At 42.0% G+C, this 23559-nt stretch overlaps 1 protein-coding gene across 2 annotated transcripts in view; it reads right to left on the reverse strand.

Annotated features, from left to right (window-relative positions):
- SLK (STE20 like kinase) overlaps nucleotides 1-16647 on the reverse strand; it is a 54725-nt gene extending 38078 nt beyond the window's left edge. Inside the window, exons 1-2 of one of the 2 annotated variants that reach the window (XM_084763070.1) lie at nucleotides 16385-16647; nucleotides 473-637 (exon numbers count right to left, since the gene is read on the reverse strand). In XM_084763070.1, coding sequence (XP_084619196.1) covers nucleotides 473-637; nucleotides 16385-16534 — 315 coding nt within the window. In that variant the 5' untranslated portion in view covers nucleotides 16535-16647. The remainder of the gene's footprint in view (nucleotides 1-472; nucleotides 638-16384) is intronic. The other variant, XM_084763071.1, reaches the window with a different exon arrangement.
- Nucleotides 16648-23559: the final 6912 nt, after the last annotated feature.

Raw genomic sequence — 23559 nt, forward strand, 5'->3', positions numbered from 1 at the left:
AACCAAAAAGGAAAATAACTTTCAAAAATATTTAAATACTTAAATCGAAACTACAAACACGGACATATTTTGGAAATTTTTAATATTCTTTTTTAAAGACTATTTATTTATTTTATGTAATTTTCATGCACACAGATGGTTGTGAGCCACCATGTGGTTACTGGGAACTGAACTCAGGACAAGCAGCCAGTGCTCTTAACCACTGAGCCATCTCTCCAGCCCAATTTTAATATTCTTGAAGAAGCTTTCCCACCTAGATCCAGTGTCAAACAATCATGATGAAATGGTACAATCTGAAATCTAAAGCTGAACATCCATCGAAACTTGTTAATAACTCTCACTGGCAGATCAACCCTCAATCAAATAATGCAAGTAACTAAACAGAAGAGGTAACACACAGATGAGCTTTCATAACCCCTTTAGGACAATGAATTCATTTTGGCTTCTCTGTAAAGAAATGAAAATTACGTACCCAGAGATTGTTCTCATAATAGAAGGCATCTAGAAGCTTGACTATGTTTGGGTGATCACAAGATGCTAATATGTCAATCTCAACCATATAATCTTCAAGTTCTTCTTCAGATTTGGTGTCAATCACCTTTGCAGCTGCTAAAACATTGGTCTCTTTATTCTGGGCCTAAAAAAGAAAGTATTAGAAATGTCTGTCATACTTTAAATGTTTGCTTTTATATTTTAATTTTTTTCAAGAAACTGTTTAGGTTCCAAGCAACAATGAGCAACAGCACAAAGTTCCTTTGTCTCTCTCTCTCTCACACACACACTCACACACACACACACATATTAAATGGGATCTAACAAATGTTAATAAAATATAGCCACCATTTACTTTATTATCCAGAAAGGTTTTACTGCCCTAAAAGTCCCTGTGCTCTGGCTACTCACCTTGAGGGCCCGACTGTTGACAACCACTCCTCTTTTTACACCTCCTTGGTTTTACCTTTTCCAGAAGGGCATAAAGTCGGAATCACAGACTTTCCAGACTGGCTTTTATTTACTTATATGTATTTAAAGTTCCTGTAGGTCTTCTCAGTTTGATAGCTCACTGCTTGCTAGTGCTGAATACTCTTCCACTGTCTGGATATGCCATCATCTGTTTACCCTCTCACCTAACTAATGATAAACGCTACTGTTTCTAAGAATTATAATTTATCATGTGGGTGAAGGCTTCAGTATGGACAGATACCACACAGCATGGCTGATGGAGTGCAGGGTTTAGTTCTGAAGGCAACAGGAAGCTGCCACACTGAATTCCAAAATGGCTGTGTGTCATTTTGCATCCTCCTAGTCTGCTCCACATCCCATGGTGTCCATGTAACCTTCAGCAGCCTCATGGGTGTGCTGCAATTGTAAGTCCCTACAGACACATGCAGGACATATGGCCTCAAAGGAAGCATCTTTTCAGTGTTTACTTGCTCTCTGTAGATCCTCTTTTGTGAAGTAACTGTTCATGTTTTGCTTCCCCCACCTCTAATTATTGAGTTTTAAGAGTTTTTAAACCTTTACCTGATATTTTCTGCAAATGTTTTCTCCCAGCCTGTGGTTTCTCATTCTCTTACATTCTATTTTTAACAGGTAACTTAAACATAAATATTAATTATGCAGGCTGGGTGAGGTAGTTCTCACTTGCAATTCTAGTATTCTGGAAGCTGAGATGGGAAAATCAACACTAGTTTGAGGCCACTTTGGTCTACACAGAGAATCCCAAGCCAGCCAGCGCTACAAAGCAAGATCTGGTCTCAAAAAATAAACAAATCCCACTTGCTTTGCAAAGGACTAAGTGCCTCTGTGCTTTACTTGCAAAGAGGACGGCATTCCACCGCAGTGTTCACCCGCTGGGGCTCAGATCCTGTTGCTGCCACTTCTCAGCTGTGTTGCAAAAGCAACGTTTAAAAAATTCCTGTTTTAGCTCCCTCATCAGTAGATTTTACCTGCACTTCTCAGGCTTGTGAGAACTAAGATAATACATATTAACTACGCTAAAATATGTATGTGTGTGTGCATTTAATATAATGCTGACATATATAGTAAGAATTCAAAAGTATTAGTTAGCTATAATTATTGCCATTGTTATTTATCGTTAGAATAACACCACCAATGTTATTACCCCTATTTCAAAGGAGAATATAAATAAATAGGCATGGTGGTTTGAATGAAAATGGCCCCCTGGGCTCACAGGGAGTGGAGCTGTTAGGAGATGTGGCCTTGTCACTAGGGGTGGGCTTTGAGGTTTCAAACGCTCAAGTCAGGCCCAAAGTCGCTCTCTCCTCTTGGCTCCTCCAGCACCATGCGTGCCTGCACACTGCCATGATTCCCACCACGACAATAACAGACTACACCTCTGCACTGTAAGGCGGCCCCAATTAAAGGTTTTCCTTAAGAGCGTCCATGGTCATGGTGTCCCTTCACAGCAACAGAATCCTAATGATGGCAGCAGGACACAGGCTTCCCCAGGAGGGCTGATAGCTTAGTAAAAGGCACAATCAGGATTTAATTCCAGACATTTCCAAGCCATTTTCACATTAATCATTATTTTCTAAGAGTACTCCAAATACCGCACTCTGAAACAAGGGTTACTTTCAACTAAAGGCCTTGAAAACCACACACAAAGACAATTCTCACTGCCCCTATTTCTAAAAACAGAGTTTTAAAAGTTGATTTTTTTTTTTATTTACTGATTAATTGATTGATTGGTTTTTCAAGACAGGGTTTCTCTGCGTTAGACTTGGCATCCTGGACTTGCTTTGTAGACCAGGCTGGCCTCAAACTCACAGCGATTCGCCTGTCTCTGCCTCCAGAGTGCTAGGATTAAATGCGTGTACCACTACGCCTGGCTTAAAAGTAAATTTTTTTTTTGGGGGGGGGGCGAAGGGGTGGTTTCTGAGACAGGGTTTCTCTGTGCAGCCTGGACTATTCTGGACTCGCTTTGTAGACCAGGCTGGCCTCGAACTCACAGTGATTCGCCTGCCTCTGCCTCCCAAGTGCTGGGATTAAAGGCGCGTGCCACCATGGCCCAGTGTAAACGTTTTTAAAGACAAGCAAGAAAAATGCCTTTTCTCTGTACACCAAAGGGAACATTTTTTTCTTCTCTTCTCTTCTTTAAGATTTACTGCTTTTGTGTGTGTGCTTGCATAGATTTGCATGCACCTGTGTGCTCAGGAACCCATGGAAGCCAGAAGACGACACTGGACTCCCTGGAGCGGAAGTGACAGGTAAGAGCCATCATGTGGCTGCTCAGACCTGAACCTGGATCGTCAGTAAGAGCAGTGAACACCTCACCACTACGCCCTCCCTCTCCTCGCCCCAACCTAGAGAACCCACAGGACCTTGTTTAAAAGAACAAATGAACAACTGAGTCACTTCTTGGTCTTTCAGCTAAGACTAAGTATGAAAACTACTAACAAGTGAGTGAATGCGTGTATGGTCAAATCCTGGGACTCTTTGTGCATCACTGCCTAGCTTTCCACAACTGTCCTTGTTCAACCTAAGAGCCAAAGCACGCACATATAACCATTTCCTCAGGCCCTGGCTCCCCTAAGAATATACAGAAGCCTTGTGTGAAATGTGTATTCTTTTCTCCTAATAATCCATCTTAGATCAATTTGACTCTCAGACCCAGTCAGGGCTCTAAAGGATTGCAAGTTAAGTTCCAATTCCTTAGATCCTGTCAGTCCTGTACTCCAGCTGTTTGCTTATGTTTTCCTTGCTCCATTTTGCTGTTTTCCATATTTCTCCCCCGTAGCTGAATTATTTCTCACTTCCAATGTTTACAAATTAAAGGTTTTTTGTTTTGGTTTGGATTTTTGAGACAGGGTTTCTCTGTGTAGTCCTGGCTGTCCTGGACTCACTTTATAGAACAGGCTGGCCTCAAACTCACAGCGATCCGCTTCCCTCTGCCCCACCCACCACGCCCAGCTGGGATTTTCTCTGTACACCAAAGGAAACATTTTTTTCTTCTCTTCTCTTCTTTAAGATTTACTGCTTACAGGATGCACCACCACGCCCAGCTGAATTAAAGGTTTCGAATAAATAGGAGCTAAGATCTGAGGGGGTTTTGCTGTTGGTGGTAGTTTACATTTTCATTATATTTTACTTATTTTGTTGTGTGTGAACACTGTCCATGGCACACATGTGGAAGTCAGTTCTCTCCTAAAATGTAGGTCTCAGGAATCAAACTTAGGTTACCAGACTTTGTGGAACGTATCTAATGTTGGGGTTTATCCACCCAAAAATCATTCTTTAAAGGCTAGGAATCAGATCTTAAAATACTGACTAGGTTGTTTTTATAAGGTATTTTAATATTATGTGTTAACATTTTTTAATATTTATTTAGTATTATGTATACAGTGCTCTACCTACAGGCCAGAAGAGGGCATCAGATCACATTATAGATGGTTGTGAGCCACCATGTAGCTGTTGGGAACTGAACTCAGGACCTCTGGAAGCGCAGTCAGTGCTCTTAACCACTGAGCCATCTCTCCAGCTCAAGTGTTATCATTTTATTAAAACTACATTATTAACTTTAAAAATATAAAATAATGACCTTTTTAAAAACAGAGTCACTTCTTGGTCTTTCAGCTAAGACCAAGTATGAAAACTACTAACAAGTGAGTGATAAATGTATGGTCAAATCCTACTGTTTACAAGTCGGGCATGGTGGTGCATGCCTTTACTCCCAGCACTTTTGAAAGCTCAGGCAGGTGCTCCAAGACAGCCATGGCTACAAAACAAACAAACAAATCCCACTTTTTACAATTTATCATAAGAATATAATTTCATAAAATAAATATCCATACATAAAAAAGTATCAAAACACTATTTACAAAGATGCTAGAAAAACTGATCAGCCTGAACATTCATTAACAAGAACTCCTATAAATCACATAGTACAGTTCCAAAATGGAAATTCAGCCACTAAGATTGGGCAATCAATTAATATTTCTTAAATAAAATGATAGCCAGAACTCATGGCTAGGGGCTTGAGTGGGGGCTGCATAAGTATAGCATGTTCCCATGGAAGCTATGCACATCTGCAGACAAATCAGACATTACACAGTGATGACTTAACAGTGAAGACTGTGGAGGTGCCTGACTTTTTACTTTTTCACAGTATTTGAATTCTCTTAACAGACATGCATTCTTTCTACTTAAAAAAAAAATCAGTACACAAGAGATTTCTCATGGAAAATAAAAGTAAACAAAGAGGGCATCAGCTTACATATGGGAATTTCCTAAGTAGATTATTACTAAATTCTATTTCCTTCAGGAAAAAAACAGATACTAATACTAAGGTTTAGGGCTCAGAGAATATGTTTTAGATAAAGAAGACTGCTGCCCCAGGTTAGCCTGACTACTCTGCCACTCTAGGATCTCCTAATCCATCAGATTTTATTAAATCTAAGATTTCTTTTAAAATGCACTATTACTGGAAAAAATTAAGTTGAGTATACTAGTATATGCCTGAATTCCAGCACTTGATGGCTGAGGCAGGAGGATTTTTCCAAGTTGGAGGTCAGCATAAGCTACATAGTTTGTCAGTCCAAACTATAACCTATTTCAAAAAAATAAAAGGAAAATAAAAAGAGGGGCTATTATTTTCTAGACCAAAGAAGAAAATACTAATAAAAATTTGCCAACAATCCAAGACATTTCATCTAAATTGCTATTGTACATCTATTGTCCCTGTGAATATATGGAAATTTAAACTTGACTCCTCTGAATTCCATCTGACTAACCATTATCTGATACTTGTATTTTTCCATATACTATCATCCTCTGATCATTAGAGGCTTTGAGATGGGATCCTGCTGCAGTATTCTTGGCTGGCCTCAAACTAGGGTTCCTCCTGCCTCCACCTGTGGAGTGTTGAGAGAACACCACATAAGGTCCAGCACTTCTTAAATGAGCACTGCAAAATCCTCTCCAAGATCTTCTTGGAAGATAAGGACTCCCATTGTGCAGATATGTAATAATGCTGATGCTCTCTTCAACAGAGTTTGGGACTGAACCCACAGCCTTGCAGATGCTAAACACATACTCTGTTAGGCCCACATAAAGACTTTATGCAACTATCAATAAAAAGTAATAGCAGGATAACAAGTACTAAAATACAATTTATGACAAAGGGTTTCAAGGATCAGCCATGGACACTCAAAGTCATTATATTTTTATTTTCATAACTTAACAATATAGCGTGGCTACTTTACTAAGTAAAAGACTGTGGGAGGCATAATTTGCCTGAGTTCTCTGTATTGATTTTATGTTCTAAATGAAGGAGGGTAAAAACTAGACTCTCCTGAACTACTGTTTTAAGTTCCTGGGTGGTGAGGAATTTTTAAATCCTATTTTATTTCTACTGTTCTACATTTTGAGACTACATAATATTTTTATAACAAGCAGATTTTAATTTAAAAAATCTCAGCTAGAAATTAAAATACCTAAAAAGAAGAAGGAGGAGGAGGAAGAGGAGAGAGGGGAGAGAGTAAGAAATTTAAAAGATCTACAAAGAGGGCTGGAGAGATGACACAGAGGTTAGGAGCACTGACTGATCTTCTAGAGGTCCTGAGTTCAATTCCCAGCACCCACATGGTGGCTCACAACCATCTACAATGTGATCTAATGCCCTGTTCTGGTGTGCAGGCGTACATGCAGGAGAGCACTACATACATAATAAATAAATAAGTCTTTTTTTTTTTCAATCTACAAAGAACATTGAATTGATTCCAGGCTCTACAAAGGTATCAATCTAAAGAGAAAGGTTAAACCTCATGCAGGATAAATATAAAAGGGGAAAAAATAAAAATCAAAAGATTCAATCTCTTCTGTAATCCCTAATATTGATACTTTAATCTGGCTGCTTCTGGTTCTGAGTGTTGAAAGGCAAAGGGTATTATCTACCACCTATACAAGGAGTGGGACCCCAGCCACCCAGAGCATAAGGACATTTAAAATGTCTACCAACTCTCAGATTACACCACTGTCCTACCTACTTCACAGACGCTGACTCTGAGTGGCCTGAACATGCTAAAAGAGACAGGAAAACTGAGACTACAAAGAATTTCAAGATACATACTTAAAAATAAGACAAAGGAATCCTACCGTCTGGAATTAATTTAAGAAAAATAAATGCCTTTTAAATTTTAAAACTCTTAGTTGTATTTACAGTTGCATTGCAAAAAATGAAACATTTCTAAATTAATAAAGACAACAGGAAAGTTATACAGTGAAAAGAACCAAATACTACTGAAAAGAAATGAGACATTAAAAAAAAATGAGGCAGGGCGTGGTGGCACACGCCTTTAATCCCAGCACTCGGGAGGCAGAGGCAGGCGGATCGCTGTGAGTTCGAGGCCAGCCTGGTCTACAAAGTGAGTCCAGGACAGCCAAGGCTACACAGAGAAACCCTGTCTCAAAAAAACAAACAAACAAAAAAAAAAAACAAAAAACAAAAAAAAAAATGAAGACACATTGTATGTTCATGGATTAGAGACAATATTGTTAAAATGTTAGTATTGCTATACATTCATGTAAACACTCTGTCAAAACCTCAAGTTTTTGCAGACATAAAAAAAGGTCATCCTAAACCAGGAGCAGTGGTGCACGCCTGTGATCTCAGCACTCAGGAGGCAGAGCCAGGCGATCTCTGTGCATTCAAGGTTAGCCTGGTCTACAAAAAGTCCAGGACAGACAAGGCTAACACAGAAAAACTCTGTCTAAAAAAACAACAACAACAACAACAACAACAAATTTTTAAAGGCCATCCTAAAATATGGAATTTCAAATACCCTAAATAGCCAAAACAATCCTTGGAAAAGAAGAACTCAAGGGCCCCTAATTCCTTATTTCAAAACTTACTCCTCAAAATAGTGTAGCATGGGTGTAAAGATAGAGCCGGATCAACGGAATGTTGGAGAAGCTAACATGTGTGGTCATGATCTTCACCAAGGCTGTCAAAGATGGGGACAGGACAAGAGAGTTGGTTCTATAAATCATACTTGGAAAATATTACCCATGTGCGAGACAATTAAGTTGGCACTTATCTAGTATCACATATAAAAATTAATTCAAAGCATAAAAAATCTAAAGATAAGACCTAAAACTATAAACCTCTGAGAAACACACAAAGGCCCCTGCTGCCAGGACTACCTGGGTTTGGTCCCCTGACCTATGAAGCAGAGTCAGACTCTATCCTCAAGCAGTCCTCTGACCCACATGTGTGTCATAGCATGCATTCCCACACACAAACATGCACAAAATAAATCAGCAAACTGTAATTGTTTTTAAAAAATACATGAGGCAAAATGCTTAATATGTGAAAAGTGCTCGTGGGAGGGGGGAGAAGAATAATAAGAGAAAAGGAAGACTAATTCAAATACTTTCCATTAAAAAAAAACACTCCTACTAATATCTCGCACTAATTTACAGGAAGGCGGGTGAGGCGATACACTGATAAACTGGCAGAGATGACTATCTGATAATCAAAAGGCTAAACATTGCTTTACTCCTTATGTGCTCATTGAATAATTATATCCACATAGAAAAGCAGAAAGCTAACAAGAAAATGGAGAAGAAAGCAAGTTGTCCTGCTTTTGACATTTTTCTTTTCATAACCTTGAGATGAAGTATTTACTTACAACCTTCTAAAATCAAGTTTTGGGAAAGAAAATAAGTTCAGCGGAGTTTGGATCAGTATCATCCATTAAAAATTGTTTTGAAATTAAAACCTTTCTGTTCCCATTTTAGTACATAACAATACCAAGTTTTTTGTTTGCTTTTTTTGAGACAGGGTTTCTCTGTGTAGCCCTAGATGAACAGTATCGATTTTTATAATGAAGATGCAACATTTATATAGTAGCAGCAGCAACTTATATCCAAGAAGCTGTGGACCTTAGCAGAACTGTTTCTCTTACAGACTTGGGAAAAGAGCTGGGTAAAGCTGTGTGTGGGGTGTGTGTGTGTGCCCGTGTGCCCGTGTGTGTGCACACATTTAAGTGTACTCATGTACATGCTCACGTGCGTTTGTGTGGGTGGAGGCAGGCAGACAACCTCACCGCTGTTCCTCAGGGACTACTGACCTTGTCTTTTGAGACAGGGACCCTCACTGGTCTGGAACTCACCAATAAGCTAAGGCAGCTAGTCAAGGATCCTGCACCTGCACCTTCCCAGCACCAGGACCACAAGGGTGCCCAGCTGTTTGACACGGATTCTCAGAGACTCAACTCTGGTCCTTGCAAGCACTTTACTGTCTGAGTTCTCACCTAAGGACACAGGGCAGCCTGGGAAAGTGTGAACATATGACTTCAAATGCTAGAAATTTAACCCCCAAATTCATACGTTAATGGCTTTTGGAGGTGGAACTTTAGGGAAGCTACAGGATCAGGAGGGCACTGCCACAGTCAAGCTTTAGATCATTTTGTCACTTTGTCATGCCCAAGAAGTTCCCTTGCACACACTTTGTAGTCAGTATCTGCTTCAATAATCAGAGTCCACTGACGGGTTAATGCATCACCAGAGAAATACTTAGGCTATTAGGCAAATCTTGACACATTTCCTGTCTTCCCTGTGAGGTTTCTTGTCATAGAAGAACACTCTCACCAGATGCTGAGCAGATGTTGTGCCAAGCTCTTGGATGATCCTAACTGTAGGATCATAAGCCAAATAAGACTATTCTTTATATTCAATCCACGGTATTCAGTCATAGTAATCAAAAATTTACTAAAATATTTCTAGTATCCTCCTGGTGGGGGTACAAACTGACATAACTACTTATAAGCAAGAAAATCCATTCCCAGGTTCACATCCAACATAAAAGAATGAAGATATGCACCGAAAACTAGAAACAAACAAAAAACAACACACACAGCACACATGAGAATACTGAAGATACCAGCTTAGGTGGCATAAGCCTGCAGTCTTGACATTTGAGAATCAGAGGGAGAAAGACCACAAATTTAAGGGCAGACTGGGCTACAAATCCTATGCTAGTCTAGACTATGGAAGGTAACTTCTATCTGGGGAGATAGCTCAGTGGTTAACGGGCTTAAACAGAAGCATGAGGATCTGAATTCAAATTCCCCAAAAACCATGTAAATCCCATGTGGGCATGGTGGCCTGCCTGTATCTCCAGCACCAGGAAAGGGTAAACAGGATCCCTGAAGCAAGCTAGCCAGCAAATTAGCCCTGCCAGGAAGCTCTGAGCTCAACTGAGAGACCTCTGACTATGCCTGAATGAGTTGAGAGCAATTGAACCTTGAGCCTCTGCACACTTAGACAATCACCCCTCAACACATGTCCACACACAGACAAAACTGCAAGCACACATGCACACACATACACACACACATATACAAGAAAAAATATGTACGTACATAGATTAATCTTACTATTAATATACAAAAAGTAAAAATAATCCAAATGCTATCAACAAAAAAATAAACTGTAAACTGTAGCATTTCAAAAATTTTAATACTATAGAAAAAAAGATCAAATGGTCTCATTCATTATACCAAAAATATAGCCTTACTCAAAAGAACGCATTTTTATCAAGCTCAAACACAGCAATAACAACCATCAACCATATCAGTACATATAAGACAGAGTTTTGACCAAGAAACTAGAGGGGAGAGGGGAAGGCATGTTTAATCAGGTATAATTTGCAGATTTTTGGACCAGCCAGATGTCTCAGCAGGTAGGGGCACATGGGGGAAGACCTGACAACCAGCGTTCAATCCCAGGGAGAATCAGCTCCTGAGATTGGCATTTGACCAACACACACACACACACACACACACACACACACACACACATACATGCACACACACACACACTAATTTCATTACTCAATTAATTAAAATAAAATGTATATAAGTTTTTGGGAAGGGAAATGTGAGAAGGAGGGGTAGGGCAAGAGCATGCAAAAGTGGGGGCAGGGAGAGTCAACCAAAACTAAGTATGTGGGAAATGCATACAGAAACCTGCAATTTTATAAGCTAATTGAAAAAGGAAATTAAAAATAATAACAATAACCTCTAGAAAGGTAGAAGGGAAAGACTATGTCAGTAATCTCAGAACTGGCAGGAAGAGTTAAGACTTCAAGGCCACACTGTGGTAGGTATGTGAGACCCCGCCCAACCCCCTATCTTAAACAACAGAAGACGTGTCTAAGCAAACAGTAGCTCCAGATGGTAAATACCAAAAAGACCACAGGAATAAACTAGGGGCCAGCAATATAGAACTTGTGTTCTGCACTTGTTCAAGCTAACTGTCAACTCAATCCTAAATTGCGGCCAGCCACATACATTACATCACCAAGCCTGTAACCCCAGCACTTAGGAGCCTTAGGAGCCTAAGTAGCCTAGGCTACATTGCCAATTCAAGGCCAACCAGAGCTATATACAGCAAGACCTGGCTCAAAAAAAGTTCAAGGCCCTGCTAATGGACAGCTGTTTGTGTGAATCTAAATTTCAAGAACAATCTTTGAACAAGACATAAATTGCATTTAAGTGGTAACTAAAGCATGAGAGAAAAAGGGTTCTCATCAACAAAGGAGAAAAGGAAACCACGGTGGTGGCACATGTCTGTAATCCTAGGGAAACACAAGCAGAAGGTCAAAGCCAGCCTCATCAACACAGGGAGTTCCAGAGCACCCAGGGCCACGGAGGAAGAGAAGGGGTAGGAAGACAGGAAAGGGAGGGGAAAGAGACCGATCCATGCAAACCCTGAGAAACTCAACACTTAAGGGTCCATTAGCAAAAGGGCCTGAGAAGCAGACACAGGATAGGGATGTAAAGACAACAGAAGGCTTTAGAAAAGAAAGAATGGCAGGTCTATCAAGGCTCCCAAGACATCAAGTAGATATTAACTATCTACTGAATTAGGAGATGGAAGAATCTTAAAACCGGGGCAGGGGAAGAAAGTACCAAATAAATAACATGAGGAAACGCCACAGAAGCGACAGGCATGAGCCTCTGCACTGAAAGGACTAGGTCCAGCAAAGCACAGTGGGGAGTGGGGAGACTCATCTGTGTATTACCAAAAGAAGAAAGCAAATCCTAACCGCTATGAAGAGAAAAAGATCACAAGGAATCGGGAAACAAACTGGCATCAGATTTTCAACATCAACACTTGAAGCCAAAAAACGATAAATGAAACAAAATCAGAAAAACTCTCATTCTTAAAAATTCCAGGAAAACTGTTTTGAAGTAGAACTCTACGTGCTACTCCATGTATTATAAACAGAAGATATTCCAACAGCAGAATCTAAAAATATACTTTCTATAGATTCTTTCTCAGAACGCTACTAAAAGTTTCACACAAAAATCAAGAAAAAAAATCCTAAACACAAGGACATGTTGAAGTAGTTTGTGCTCCCAAGAATTGTAGGAAAAAACTAGAACCCATTACTGGGGAAACGTATAGACAAAGATAAAAATATATACACAGAAAGACATTAAATCATAAATTTAATAAAACTCTCAAAAATAGTACAATAGTTTGTGGTTGTTTTTCTGAATTTCAATCAAGATATTTCTAAAACATACATGTAAGTGTTCATACTAGAGACTTGAAAAAAGTAAGGGACAGTCTTACTCTAGTAGGAACTTACTTTAATGCTCTCCTAACTAGGAGAGTGAGATAATATAAATTAAAAACCACAGAAAGATGTGGTTACACAGTAGATAAAACGTTTCAAAGCCGCCCCCTTGAGGGAAAGAACCTGAATGGTTCTGGAACTCTAAGTACTCCTAGTGGGAGGATCTCTACCTCACACCACACACAAAACTTCAGGCTACAGCCAAGCCTGGTGCTATCGTAGGCCAGCACTCAGGGAAGCAGTGGCAGGTGGATCCCTGTGAGTTCAAGGCCAGCCTGGACAAAGGGAGTCCAAGACAGTCAAGGCTACACAGAGAAACACTTTCTTGAAAAAAAAAAAAATTTAGTCTATCCAAACTGTGGACTTGCTAAAGGTACAATTCTAAAGCTTTTGGAAAATAAAGTAGAATATCTTCATGATATTCGTTTAGGAAAGAAAGCCTTAAAAATAAACATTAGCTTGAAGAGAAAAAAGCTGAAAAACAGTACTATACTGACACAAAGAAGTCTCTCAGCAAAGACATTATAATGAAAATAAAAACACAAGTCATGAATGAAAAGGTATTTATAATACCATAACCAGCAAATGGTTAAAATTATATATATATATATATATATATATATATATATATATATATATACACACACACACACACACACACATTTATAATATACATAAATATACTACAAATGCATATACTACAGACACAAAATGAACAAGAGAATGGAACACAAAAAAGTTAAACAATAAACATATAAAAAGTATTTATTAATAATCAGATGGTTAAAAATTCTAAAAATACAAAATGTTGACAAGAATAAAGATCAAAGACAGCTTTATATACTGCTGGTAAGAATTAAAATAGCTTAATTAGCACCAGGCATGGTGGTGCCCGCCTTTAATCTGAGCACTCGGGAGGCAGAGGGCAGAGGCAGGCAGATCATTCTGAGTTCCAAGCCAGCCTGGTCTACAAAGTGAGTCCAGGAAAGCCAAGGCTATACAGAGAGACCCTGTCTTGAAAAGCCGAGGAAAAAAAAAAAGGAGCACTGTCTGCTCTCCCAGCGGACCTGAGTTCAATTCCCAGCAACCACAAGATGGCTCACAACCATCTGTATTAGGATCTGATGCCCTCTTCTGGCATGCAAGTGTACATGCAGGCAGAACACAAAAATAAATAAATACATCTTTCACACACACACAAAACAAAAAACAAAACTGGGCTGAAGAGATGGCTCAGCGGTTAAGAGTACTGATTGTTCTTCCAGAGTACCTGGGTTCAATTCTTAGCACTCACATGGTGACTCACAACTGTCTGTAACTCCAATATCTGACACCCTCACACAAACATATCTTCAGGCAAAACACCAAAGCACATAAAATTAAAATAAATATTTTTTAAACTACAAAACATAATTTCCTATTTACAATTTAGTATTTTAATGGTCACCAGCTTCTATAAGCAAGTGGTAGCTGGAGTCAAGTTTTAAAATAGTTGCTTAATGCACACTACCAAAAATATAAAATAAGGTATAATAGCATTCACCCCACAAAAAGAACTCTACTTTCCCTCACATACATGTACAATTTCCAGAGAATCCTGAAAAATAAACAATATTTGGGAAAAGAAAAAGAAAGCCAAAAACTCAGATAAACTCAAATTTAGATTTTTGTTTAAAAAAGTAAAAGAAAAACTCCTGCCTGACTCCTCAAAAGCAAATGCAAAGAACTTGTGTCCTTCAACATCACTGAATTCAGCCCACTGAAATTATGCATGCTGAGCTACATGAAGTCTCAAATTTTTCAGGAAATTTCAACTAACACTGCAATAGGATGTAGAGTAAAAGGCACATCTGCCACAGAAGCAAGCCAACAGCTTCTTGCCTAATGGGTCCCTTTTCCTCTCCCATCTCACATTTTGCTTCTATGACCTCTACGGGTAATAACAGCAATTTCTACCATTTACTGAACCCCTTCTGGCTGCCTTATACTTTCTATATATCTACACTACAGATACTGGCAGAGCCCAATGAGGGAAGTCGGTCACTGAATAAAAAGGTAACTTGCCCAAGGTCACAGAGTGCTGTGTGGAGAGCAAGCACCATCCTGCCCATGCTCTTAATCCTCTGCTGTTTGCATCTGATGAAAGTCTTCACACCACGGAAACTGTGCATGACCACCCACCACCCTCACTGACAGGCCTTGTGGGTTATCTTTCCTCAGAACTGCATGTTCAGTTTTTGGACATTAATAGGTAGAAAGACCTGAAGAAATGTTTAAGGAAACCGAGAGCTTTACAACTAAGAAGATGGAAGTTGGGGGAGGTGGCCAGGACAGCGACTTTCCGACCGCACTAAATGCCCTTCCCACCATGCAGCTCACACTGTAAGCTCCTGAAGAAGCCATACGATATGCCAACTTCCAACACATTCATCCCAAGATAACATACACTGTCACTGCAACAAATCCCTGAGGAAATGCATCTGCTGAGAAACAGATTCCAATGTGAAACTTTGGGCCTTAATTGTATTATCTAAATGTGAAAATGTCAACTGTAATATGTGACAAGTGCTACAGTAGCCCTGTGAACATGTTCTGAAAACACAGAAAGCAATGAAACTGTCAGGATGGACCAAAAAAAAAAAAAAAGAGGACTGGGATTCTGACAGAACACACTGAAGACAGGCATTACAGAACACACTGAAGACAGGCATTACAGAACACACTGAAGACAGGCATTACAGGACAAAGTGTACTACGCTTAGAAAATAGAAGAAACGCTTTCTACCTCACGAAGCTAAAGTAAAAACCCACTGCTAACATGGGACCAGAAGACCTGAGTGCAAGGCTAGACTGAAGCAATGTGCCATGAGCTAATTCTGAGCTTCAGGGTCCCCATCCATGGACATGTGGACACTACCTGACCTGCCCACTCCCAGGGCTCCCACGGGGGGCCAAATTATGTTAAACTGAAAAGTCTTATATTTATGTTTTCACTTCTAGGCAACCCGGTGGGTCCTTCCCCTAAACTGTGGCTCATAAAAACCTCACCCTTCAGGAAGTAAATATTCCAATGACATCACCCATATACTTCCTAGGACAGGGTAAACAGTTAACATTCACACCTCCATGTTGAAACATCAAACCTCTACTGAAATAAATAAATATGCGTGTATTATTTTTTTAATTCCTCAAGCACTGGTACTGCCTTCTAGCCAATACTTATTATATTTAGAAACTAGGATGAAATGCAGATTTTCTTCTGGAAATTTTGTCAGAAATTCCATTCCATGTCGCCAAGCAACCAACTCAAGAACAGACTGCAAACTGGCAATCATTTTGCTCTGGTTTTATTTGAACTATATACTGCCAGCTCCATGCCCCATGTCCAAGAAGTTACCGGTTTCGGTTACAAGCACACATGCAAACGCCATTAGTAAACAAACATTAGCAAACAGAAAAGCTCACGGGTTTCCGATTTTAAAATACTTTAGGGCCACAACTGCCCTCCCCTCCCATTAAACCACACTCATTTCTTTCGAGGTTTGACAGGGTAGACTGCACAGCCATCACTCTGGAAACTGCATCCGGCCCCCACCGTACTCAGTGAGCCCTAGCGTCGGAGCCACTGCTGGGATGCTGAGCTGAAGTTTCAATGTACAAAGCCAAAGGAGAGGGAAGGATACGGGAAGGGGTGTGGGGGGTGAAGTCCTCGTGCCACTCCGGACAGGCGGCCCTTTCATCTCCTAAGGCAACTTCCCATTTTCTCTCCCTTACCTTATACACTTTGCCAAAGGCTCCGTCGCCCAGTTCTCCTATAATCTCCCAAAACTCTTCGGGGTTCAGGTCTCTCTTCACGTGTTCATACTGCTTCTTCTTCTTCTCGCTCCCCAACTTGAAGATCTTACGGAAATTGAAGAAGGACATTTTTCCTGCCCAACCGAGTCCTTTGCACTTAAAGGGCTAGGAACAATAAAAGGCAAAGTTTGTGGCGCGTCGTCTCCCGCGCGAGCCCAGGGTCCCGGCCGCTCCCCAGAGAAGGCGGGGCGGCGACCGGGCTCCGGCCGCGGAGGGGGGCGCGCGGCCGCTGCGAGCCGGGACGGGCCGAGCCGAGCGGCGCGGTAAGCACCTCGCACGCGGGCCCGGGGGCTGCACCTGCCCAGGCGCTCGTCCCCGCCCCGCACCGGGCCGCACGGGTCCGAGCGGCGAAGACGCCCGCGGCGCCTTAGGCCCGTGTCACCGCGCGTCTCCCGGGGCGCGGCCGCTCCGGGCCGGGAAAGCGGCCGGCGCCGGCGAGGCGCGCAGCGGCGAGGCCCGGCTGTCCCCGTCGAGGCCCCGCGTCCGCTCCGAAACCGTCCGCTCCCGCTGCGCGAGGCCCGCGCGTCCCCTCCGCTCCGGGGCGCCGCTGCCTCGCTCGCTGCCACAGCCCACACAAGCCTCGGCCCGCAGCGCGCGCGGACGCCGACGCCGACTCGCGGCGTGCCCGAGCTACCCGGCCACGCACGCGCGCGCGCGCGCGATCGCTCCCGGTCACGCGCCCCGCTCACGGCGCGCTCGCGAGGGCGTACCCTCTGGCCCCGCGCACGCGCGTTGGGTCGGCGGGGCTGGAGGCGCGGCGGCTGGCTGGCGCCTGCGGCGGGAGGTGTGGTGGATGGATGCTCCAACGCGTCCATCCGCCGCGAGACTTTCGCGTTGACCTCCGGGAGCCGGAGCCTCCTGGCTCCATGGCGTTGTTGGCGAGGTCTCCTTTCGGCACGACCCTGTTGATTGCGCTGGCGGATGTTGCCTCCTTTGGCACAGGGGGAAGCGGGAAAGCAGGCTATGCTCCTTGGTGCCTGAAAGGGGGCTGTTTCCGCTCCAGTGCCCGTACAAGAATACAGTGAGGAGCCGGGAACCTGGGCTTTGAGCCAGGTTCAGTGACTTTGAATAGAGCTCGGATTCTCCATTGCGACGGTCCCGAGAGTCCTTACTGGGAGGTTGTAGTTCAAAAGAGACAACAAATGGAAAGAAACCCTTTGCCCGGGGCCTGAACCAGCAAGTGCTCAATCTTACTCGGCTAAATACGAAGATAATGCAGACATAGGTTGTAAAAATTGTTTAAATGGTAGGCGTGGTGGAGGCCCAAGGAGGCCGACTAGGAAGATCACAAGTTCAAGACCAGCCTGGGCTACATAGAGAAGCCCTGTCTCAAAAATCAAAAAGGAAATTGTTTAAGCTCACTCCTGGAATGGTGACACTCCCTTAAGGGTAACTTGTGGGCCACCTGCACAGCCAGAAAACCGGTGCCTCCCTTGGTGACTCTTACCTGAGCTAGTAAGTAAGGCCTGGGATTCCGGATCTGGGGCTCTGTGGGTGTTGCCTGGAGTCTGTCAAATGGTTTACCTTTGCCTCCTCCACTTGACAGAAGCCCTTTCAGGACAGAGGCGGGGTCACTCTCCAAAGTGTCCCAAGTGCAGGGCAACAGTCCAGAGTAGGAGTAGAAAGCAGACCTGGTGAATTCGCGAGGAAATGAGTGAGTGCGCCTCATGAAAACGTTTTAAAATTAAAATAATAGGCATGCCAAAAGACGGAGCCTATGAGTATGAAGTAGACAATAGAAAGTTCTAAAATCTGGGGCTGGAGAGACGGCGCAACAGTTAAGAGCGTTCATAACTCTTTTTGCTCCAACCGCAAAATAAAGCAATTCTTACTAGAAAAATCCCTTTTCCAGTAAAAGGTTTAAGTTTTTTTTCAAGATCCTTCCAATTTTTAAAGTTTTTTAAATGTATAATTGATATGCAACGAACTGCATGCATTAAAAATGTACCTTTTCATGTATTTACAGATTTATATACGATAAAAATGGCCTAGCCAATTATTATCATTTATGGAAAGAATGAAGAAAGGCATAAAGAATAAAATAAAAAGTACTATATTCCACCAGCCAAGCATAGCCACTGATAAGATTTTCCAGTATTTTCAAACAGGATGTTTCTTGCATGTACTAACTTCATATTTTATATAAATTAGATAATACTCCATATAAAGACTTACATCCAGCACTGTAGGCTTCCGGTATAATCTGTAGTTACTCCCTTCCATGAGATATTTGGATTGTTTATAATATTTTTCTTTAAAATACAACACTGGTGGCCGGCCGTGGTGGCACACGCCTTTAATCCCAGCACTCAGGAGGCAGAGGCAGGCAGATCACTGTGAGTTCAAGGCCAGCCTAGTCAACAAGTGAGTCCAGGACAGCCAAGGCTACACAGAGAAACCCTGTCTCGAAAAACCAATAATATAATAATAATAATAATAATAATAATAATAATAATAATAATAATAATAATAAAAACACACCACTGGCAAATACCTTTGTATATGCATCCTTTCTCACATTCCCTCATATTTGATTATTTTCTCAGCAGCCACCAGCAATCGATTTGGGTAGAAGGGTAGGACTCTTTTTCTTTTGGTGTTCATTTCAGAATATGAGAGACTTTATAGTCTTCCCAGAAGATTATACACATAAATATTAAATTTGAAGAAATAACTCAAGCTGCACGTGCTGGTCCATACCTGTAATCACAACACTCCTGAGGCTGAGGCAGGAGGCTAACAGTGACTTCCTGGGGAGGCTGAGGCAGGAGGCTAACAGTGACTTCCAGGCCAACCTACACCGTATAGTGGGTTCTAGTTCCAGCCCGACCTGCACTGTGAGATTCTGTCTCTGAAATATAATACAGACCTTGTAATCTCGGAAGCTATTACTACGCCTCACCTTCTGAATTGTCCTCCTGGTAAAAAGCTAAGGCTGGGCTAGGGAGATGAAGACGTCCCGGGTACTAGGACTAGGGTAAAGTCCTGCTACACATGCTTAAATTCAAACCCCAGCAGGCACATACAAGCCAGGCAGAGCACATTTATAACCCCAGCGCTGGGGTGGACACAAGCTGATTCCAGGGTCTCTTTGACCAGCCAGCCTAGCCTGGACCTCAAACTCCAGCTTCAGTGACGTAGTCTATCTCCAAAACTAAGATAAGAGTAAGAGAAAAAGACAGCTGACACTGGCCTGTGGCTGCCACATCCACCCAGGTGTACATACACACACACACACACACACACACACACACACACACACACAGCTAAGACTGTGATATTAGAGATATTCCTGATATAGACTGATTACAGCTTAATGAACATATACCTACGTCCAAACTCTTCAAGCAGCTTTGTATGTGTCAATCATACTTCAATAAAGTGCTTTCAAAGAAAAATAGAGAAAAAGAAAGCAAGCCAGTGTAGTAGAGCAGATGGTTAGAGGGTATGGAGGAAGATCAAAGCCCAGAAAGGTAAATTAATCTCATCTGTGCCTCCTGTCATAAAGGTGTCTGTTGTTCTGTATTTAAAAAGTAAAAACACAGCTGGGCGTGGTAGCAACTGCCTGTGATTCCAGCACTCAGGGAGGCAGAGGCAGGCAGATCTCTGTGAGTTCAAGGCCAGCCTGGTCTACAAAGCGAGCCCAGGACAGCCAAGCCTACACAGAGACACCCTGTCTCCAAAAACAAACAAACAAATAAAAGAATTCAAACTCCGTAACAATTACAAATATTCTCATAGTTTTTTTTTCATATATTATGGAAAAAATAAGTGGACCTCTTAAGGAAATGTTTTAAAAGTCAAGTAATAGGCATGCCCAAAAGACGCAAAGTCTATGAACCGGACATAACTTAAGGCAAGGATAATAAAAAGTTCTAAAATTTTGGACTGGAGAGATGGCTCAGCAGTTAAGAGTTTGCTCTTGCCGAAGACCCAGGTTGAGATCCCAGCACACACCTAATAACACACAGTGCTCCATGACTGCAGTTATGGGTACAGGAGATTTGACACATCTTCTGACTTCCACTGGCACAAAACATGTGCATGTTACATGCAGACAAACACTCATCACTTAAAATAAACCTAATTTGTAAGAAGTTCTAGGGCTAGGCGTGGCAGCTCATGTCTTTAATCCCTAGACTTGGGAGGCAGAGGCAGATGGATCTCTGTGAGTCCAAGCCAGCCTAGTCTACAAAGTGAGTTCAGGATAGCCAAGCCTGTCTCAAAAGAAAGAGAGAGATGGGGGTGGAGGGGGGAGAGAGAAAGTTAGTTCTAAAATGCCATTACAAAACCAAGAGTAATAAAACACACTTACAATCTTAGACTCAGGAGGTTGAGGCTACAAGCCTCACAAGCCCCTCAGCCCCTGAGCATGCAGAAGACACACCTTCCAATGCCTCCCCCCTGACAAACCTTACCCCAGAGACCCTGTCCATCTCCCCTGGACATAAATACTCTCCTTTCCCACCAGTTAACTGAACCAGTTCTCCAAAGCCGGGTGTGTGTTCTTTGCCCACACACTCACTGCCAACCAAAATCCTGCATTGCATCCACCAGCTCTGGCCAAGCTTACTTCCCACCAGTCCAGCTTGGGGTGCAACAATCCTGGCTACCCCGAGAGAGAAATGGACATGGGGCAGCACATCACGACCCCAAGAAAGCCACCTGAGTCATGGTTGTACAGCCAAATAAGCTTACTACAGCATCTTTAGACTGTACCTCACAGAAGGGCAGTGTTATGGTATGTAAATTATACCTGCCTAAAGATGTCTTTAACTAAGGATGTTTTTCCTATGCATGTATACTAACTGTATTTTTTTAATTGTGAAAATGGTATTATCTTGTATTGATAGCATATCTACACGTTTGTAATATTTATAATCAAAGTTCGGCTTTCCTGAGTTTTAATTGGTTATGTATATGTATGTGTGTATGAGTGTATGTTACATGTGTGTGGGTACCCACAGAGATTAGAACTCAGGTCCTCTGGAAGAGACACAAATACTCTTAACCACTGAGCCATCTCTCCAGCCCCTTTCCTGAATTCTTAGAACTTTAAAGGTAAATTTTAACCAGCGACAAGTGTTCATTCAATATACAATTTAGGACCCTATTTACCCAAAAGACAACTTCACTGAGTAACTAAATGTAGTACTACCATCACAAATTACCTAGTAAGTCCCTCTGATAATAAGAGGATCATTAAAAAATAGACATTTAGGGGAGGAAAAAAATGTAACAATAAAATGACTCCTAATGACAATCTGCTGTACTCATTGATCAGTGCCGTGCTCAGCTGTCATCAGAGAAGCTTGCTTCCTCCTGCAGCAGCTGGGAACAAATACAGAGAGCCGCAGCCAGACATTACGCAGAGAAAGAACTTGAAACACTCAGCCATAAACATGGCATCTCCCTCAAATTCCTCTCCTTGGGGCTCAGGGAACCCAAGAGAAGAGCAAGAGGGCATGAAGGACACCAAGGAATCGAGGCCTTCTAAATATAACAGGGCTGTCACACGTGTGAACTCACAGAGACTGAGGCAGCACACACAGGGCCTGCACGGGTTTGCACCAGTTGGGGTCTAAGACCTGAAAGGAGAACTGGACACATGACGCCCATCCGTAACCTAGAAGCTCTCTAACTGATGACTGCCCGTACTTGCAAATGGAAATCTGGTTACCTCCAAGGAAGACTCACTGGGGAAATGACCTATTCTTAGGGGAAAGGCTGCATGCCCATCAGTAGACAGCCAACAGAAAAGGGCATCAACGGCAAATTTAGAGGTTTGTTTTTTGTTTGTTTTTGTTTTTGTTTTGTTTTAGGGGTAATTTTACCTTATTTGTTTGTTTTGGGTTTTTCAAGTTAGAGTTTCTCTGTGTAGCCCTGGCTGTCCTAGAACTCACTCTGTAGACCAGGCTGGACCTGGGAATTCACAAAAATCCACCTGCCTCTGCCTCTTGAGTGCTGGGACAAAAGGCATGTGCCATCACAGTTGGCTTATTTTATTTTAATTTATTTATACTTTTTCTTCTCTCTTTTTACTCTACAGCTTCTCTGTGTATATAATTTCCAGTTTAGCATTTTTTTTTATGGGATTCTGAGTGTGCAAATGAGAGGATCTCTGATTTTTGTGCCTTCTCTTGGGCTCTTTTCCTTCTGTTTGTTTTGTCTGACTCCAAGTGCCAGTTTTTGTTTTATCTTATTGTATTATATTTTATCTTATCATTGTGTCATAGAAGCTTGTTTGTTTTCTTTTTTTGTTTGTTTGTTTTTGTTTTTGTTTTTCAAGACAGGGTTTTTCTGTGTAGCCTTGGCTGTCCTGGACTTGCTTTGTAGACCAGGCCTCGAACTCACAGCGATCCACCTGCCTCTGCCTCCCAAGTACTGGGATTATACACCACCACCCTTCACCACCTGTTTGTTTTCTAATGAAAAACAGAAAGGAGATGAGTCAGGGTAGGAGAAAGGTAGGGAGGGGGTGGGAGGAGTAGAGGGAGGGAAAACTGTAATCAGGATATATTATGTAAGAAAAAATATACATACATACGTACATACATAGCTGAGTGTGGTGGCGTACTCCTGTAATCCCATCACTCAGGGAGGCAGAGGCAGAAGGATATCTGTGAGTTCGAAGCCAGCCTGGTCTGCAAAGCAAGTCCAGGACAGCCAAAGCTACATAGGGAAACTCTGTCTTTTTTCTTTTCTTTTCTTTTTTCTTTTTTGTTTTGTTTGGTTTGTTTGTTTGGTTTGTTTGTTTGGTTTGGTTTGGTTTTTTGAGACAGGGTTTCTCTGTGTAGCCTTCACTGTCCTGGACTCCCTTTGTAGACCAGGCTGACCTCGTACTCACAATGATCCACCTGCCTCTGCCTCCCGAGTGCTGGGATTAAAGACATGCGCCACCATGCCCTGTTTGAGAAACTCTGTCTCAAAATACCAAACGAACAAAAAGAAAAAATATATTTTTGATAAAAGAAAAAATAAAATTAAGTAACTTTTAAACAGACACTTAGCATATAGTGAGTGCTCACTAAGAGAGAACACTAAGAACTTTAAATGCATCATCTCTCAACACTGGCATTAACAGTCTCTCAAGC

Source organism: Acomys minous (assembly GCF_964271855.1).
Source record: "Acomys minous genome assembly, chromosome: 2".
Lineage (NCBI taxonomy): Eukaryota > Metazoa > Chordata > Mammalia > Rodentia > Muridae > Acomys > Acomys minous.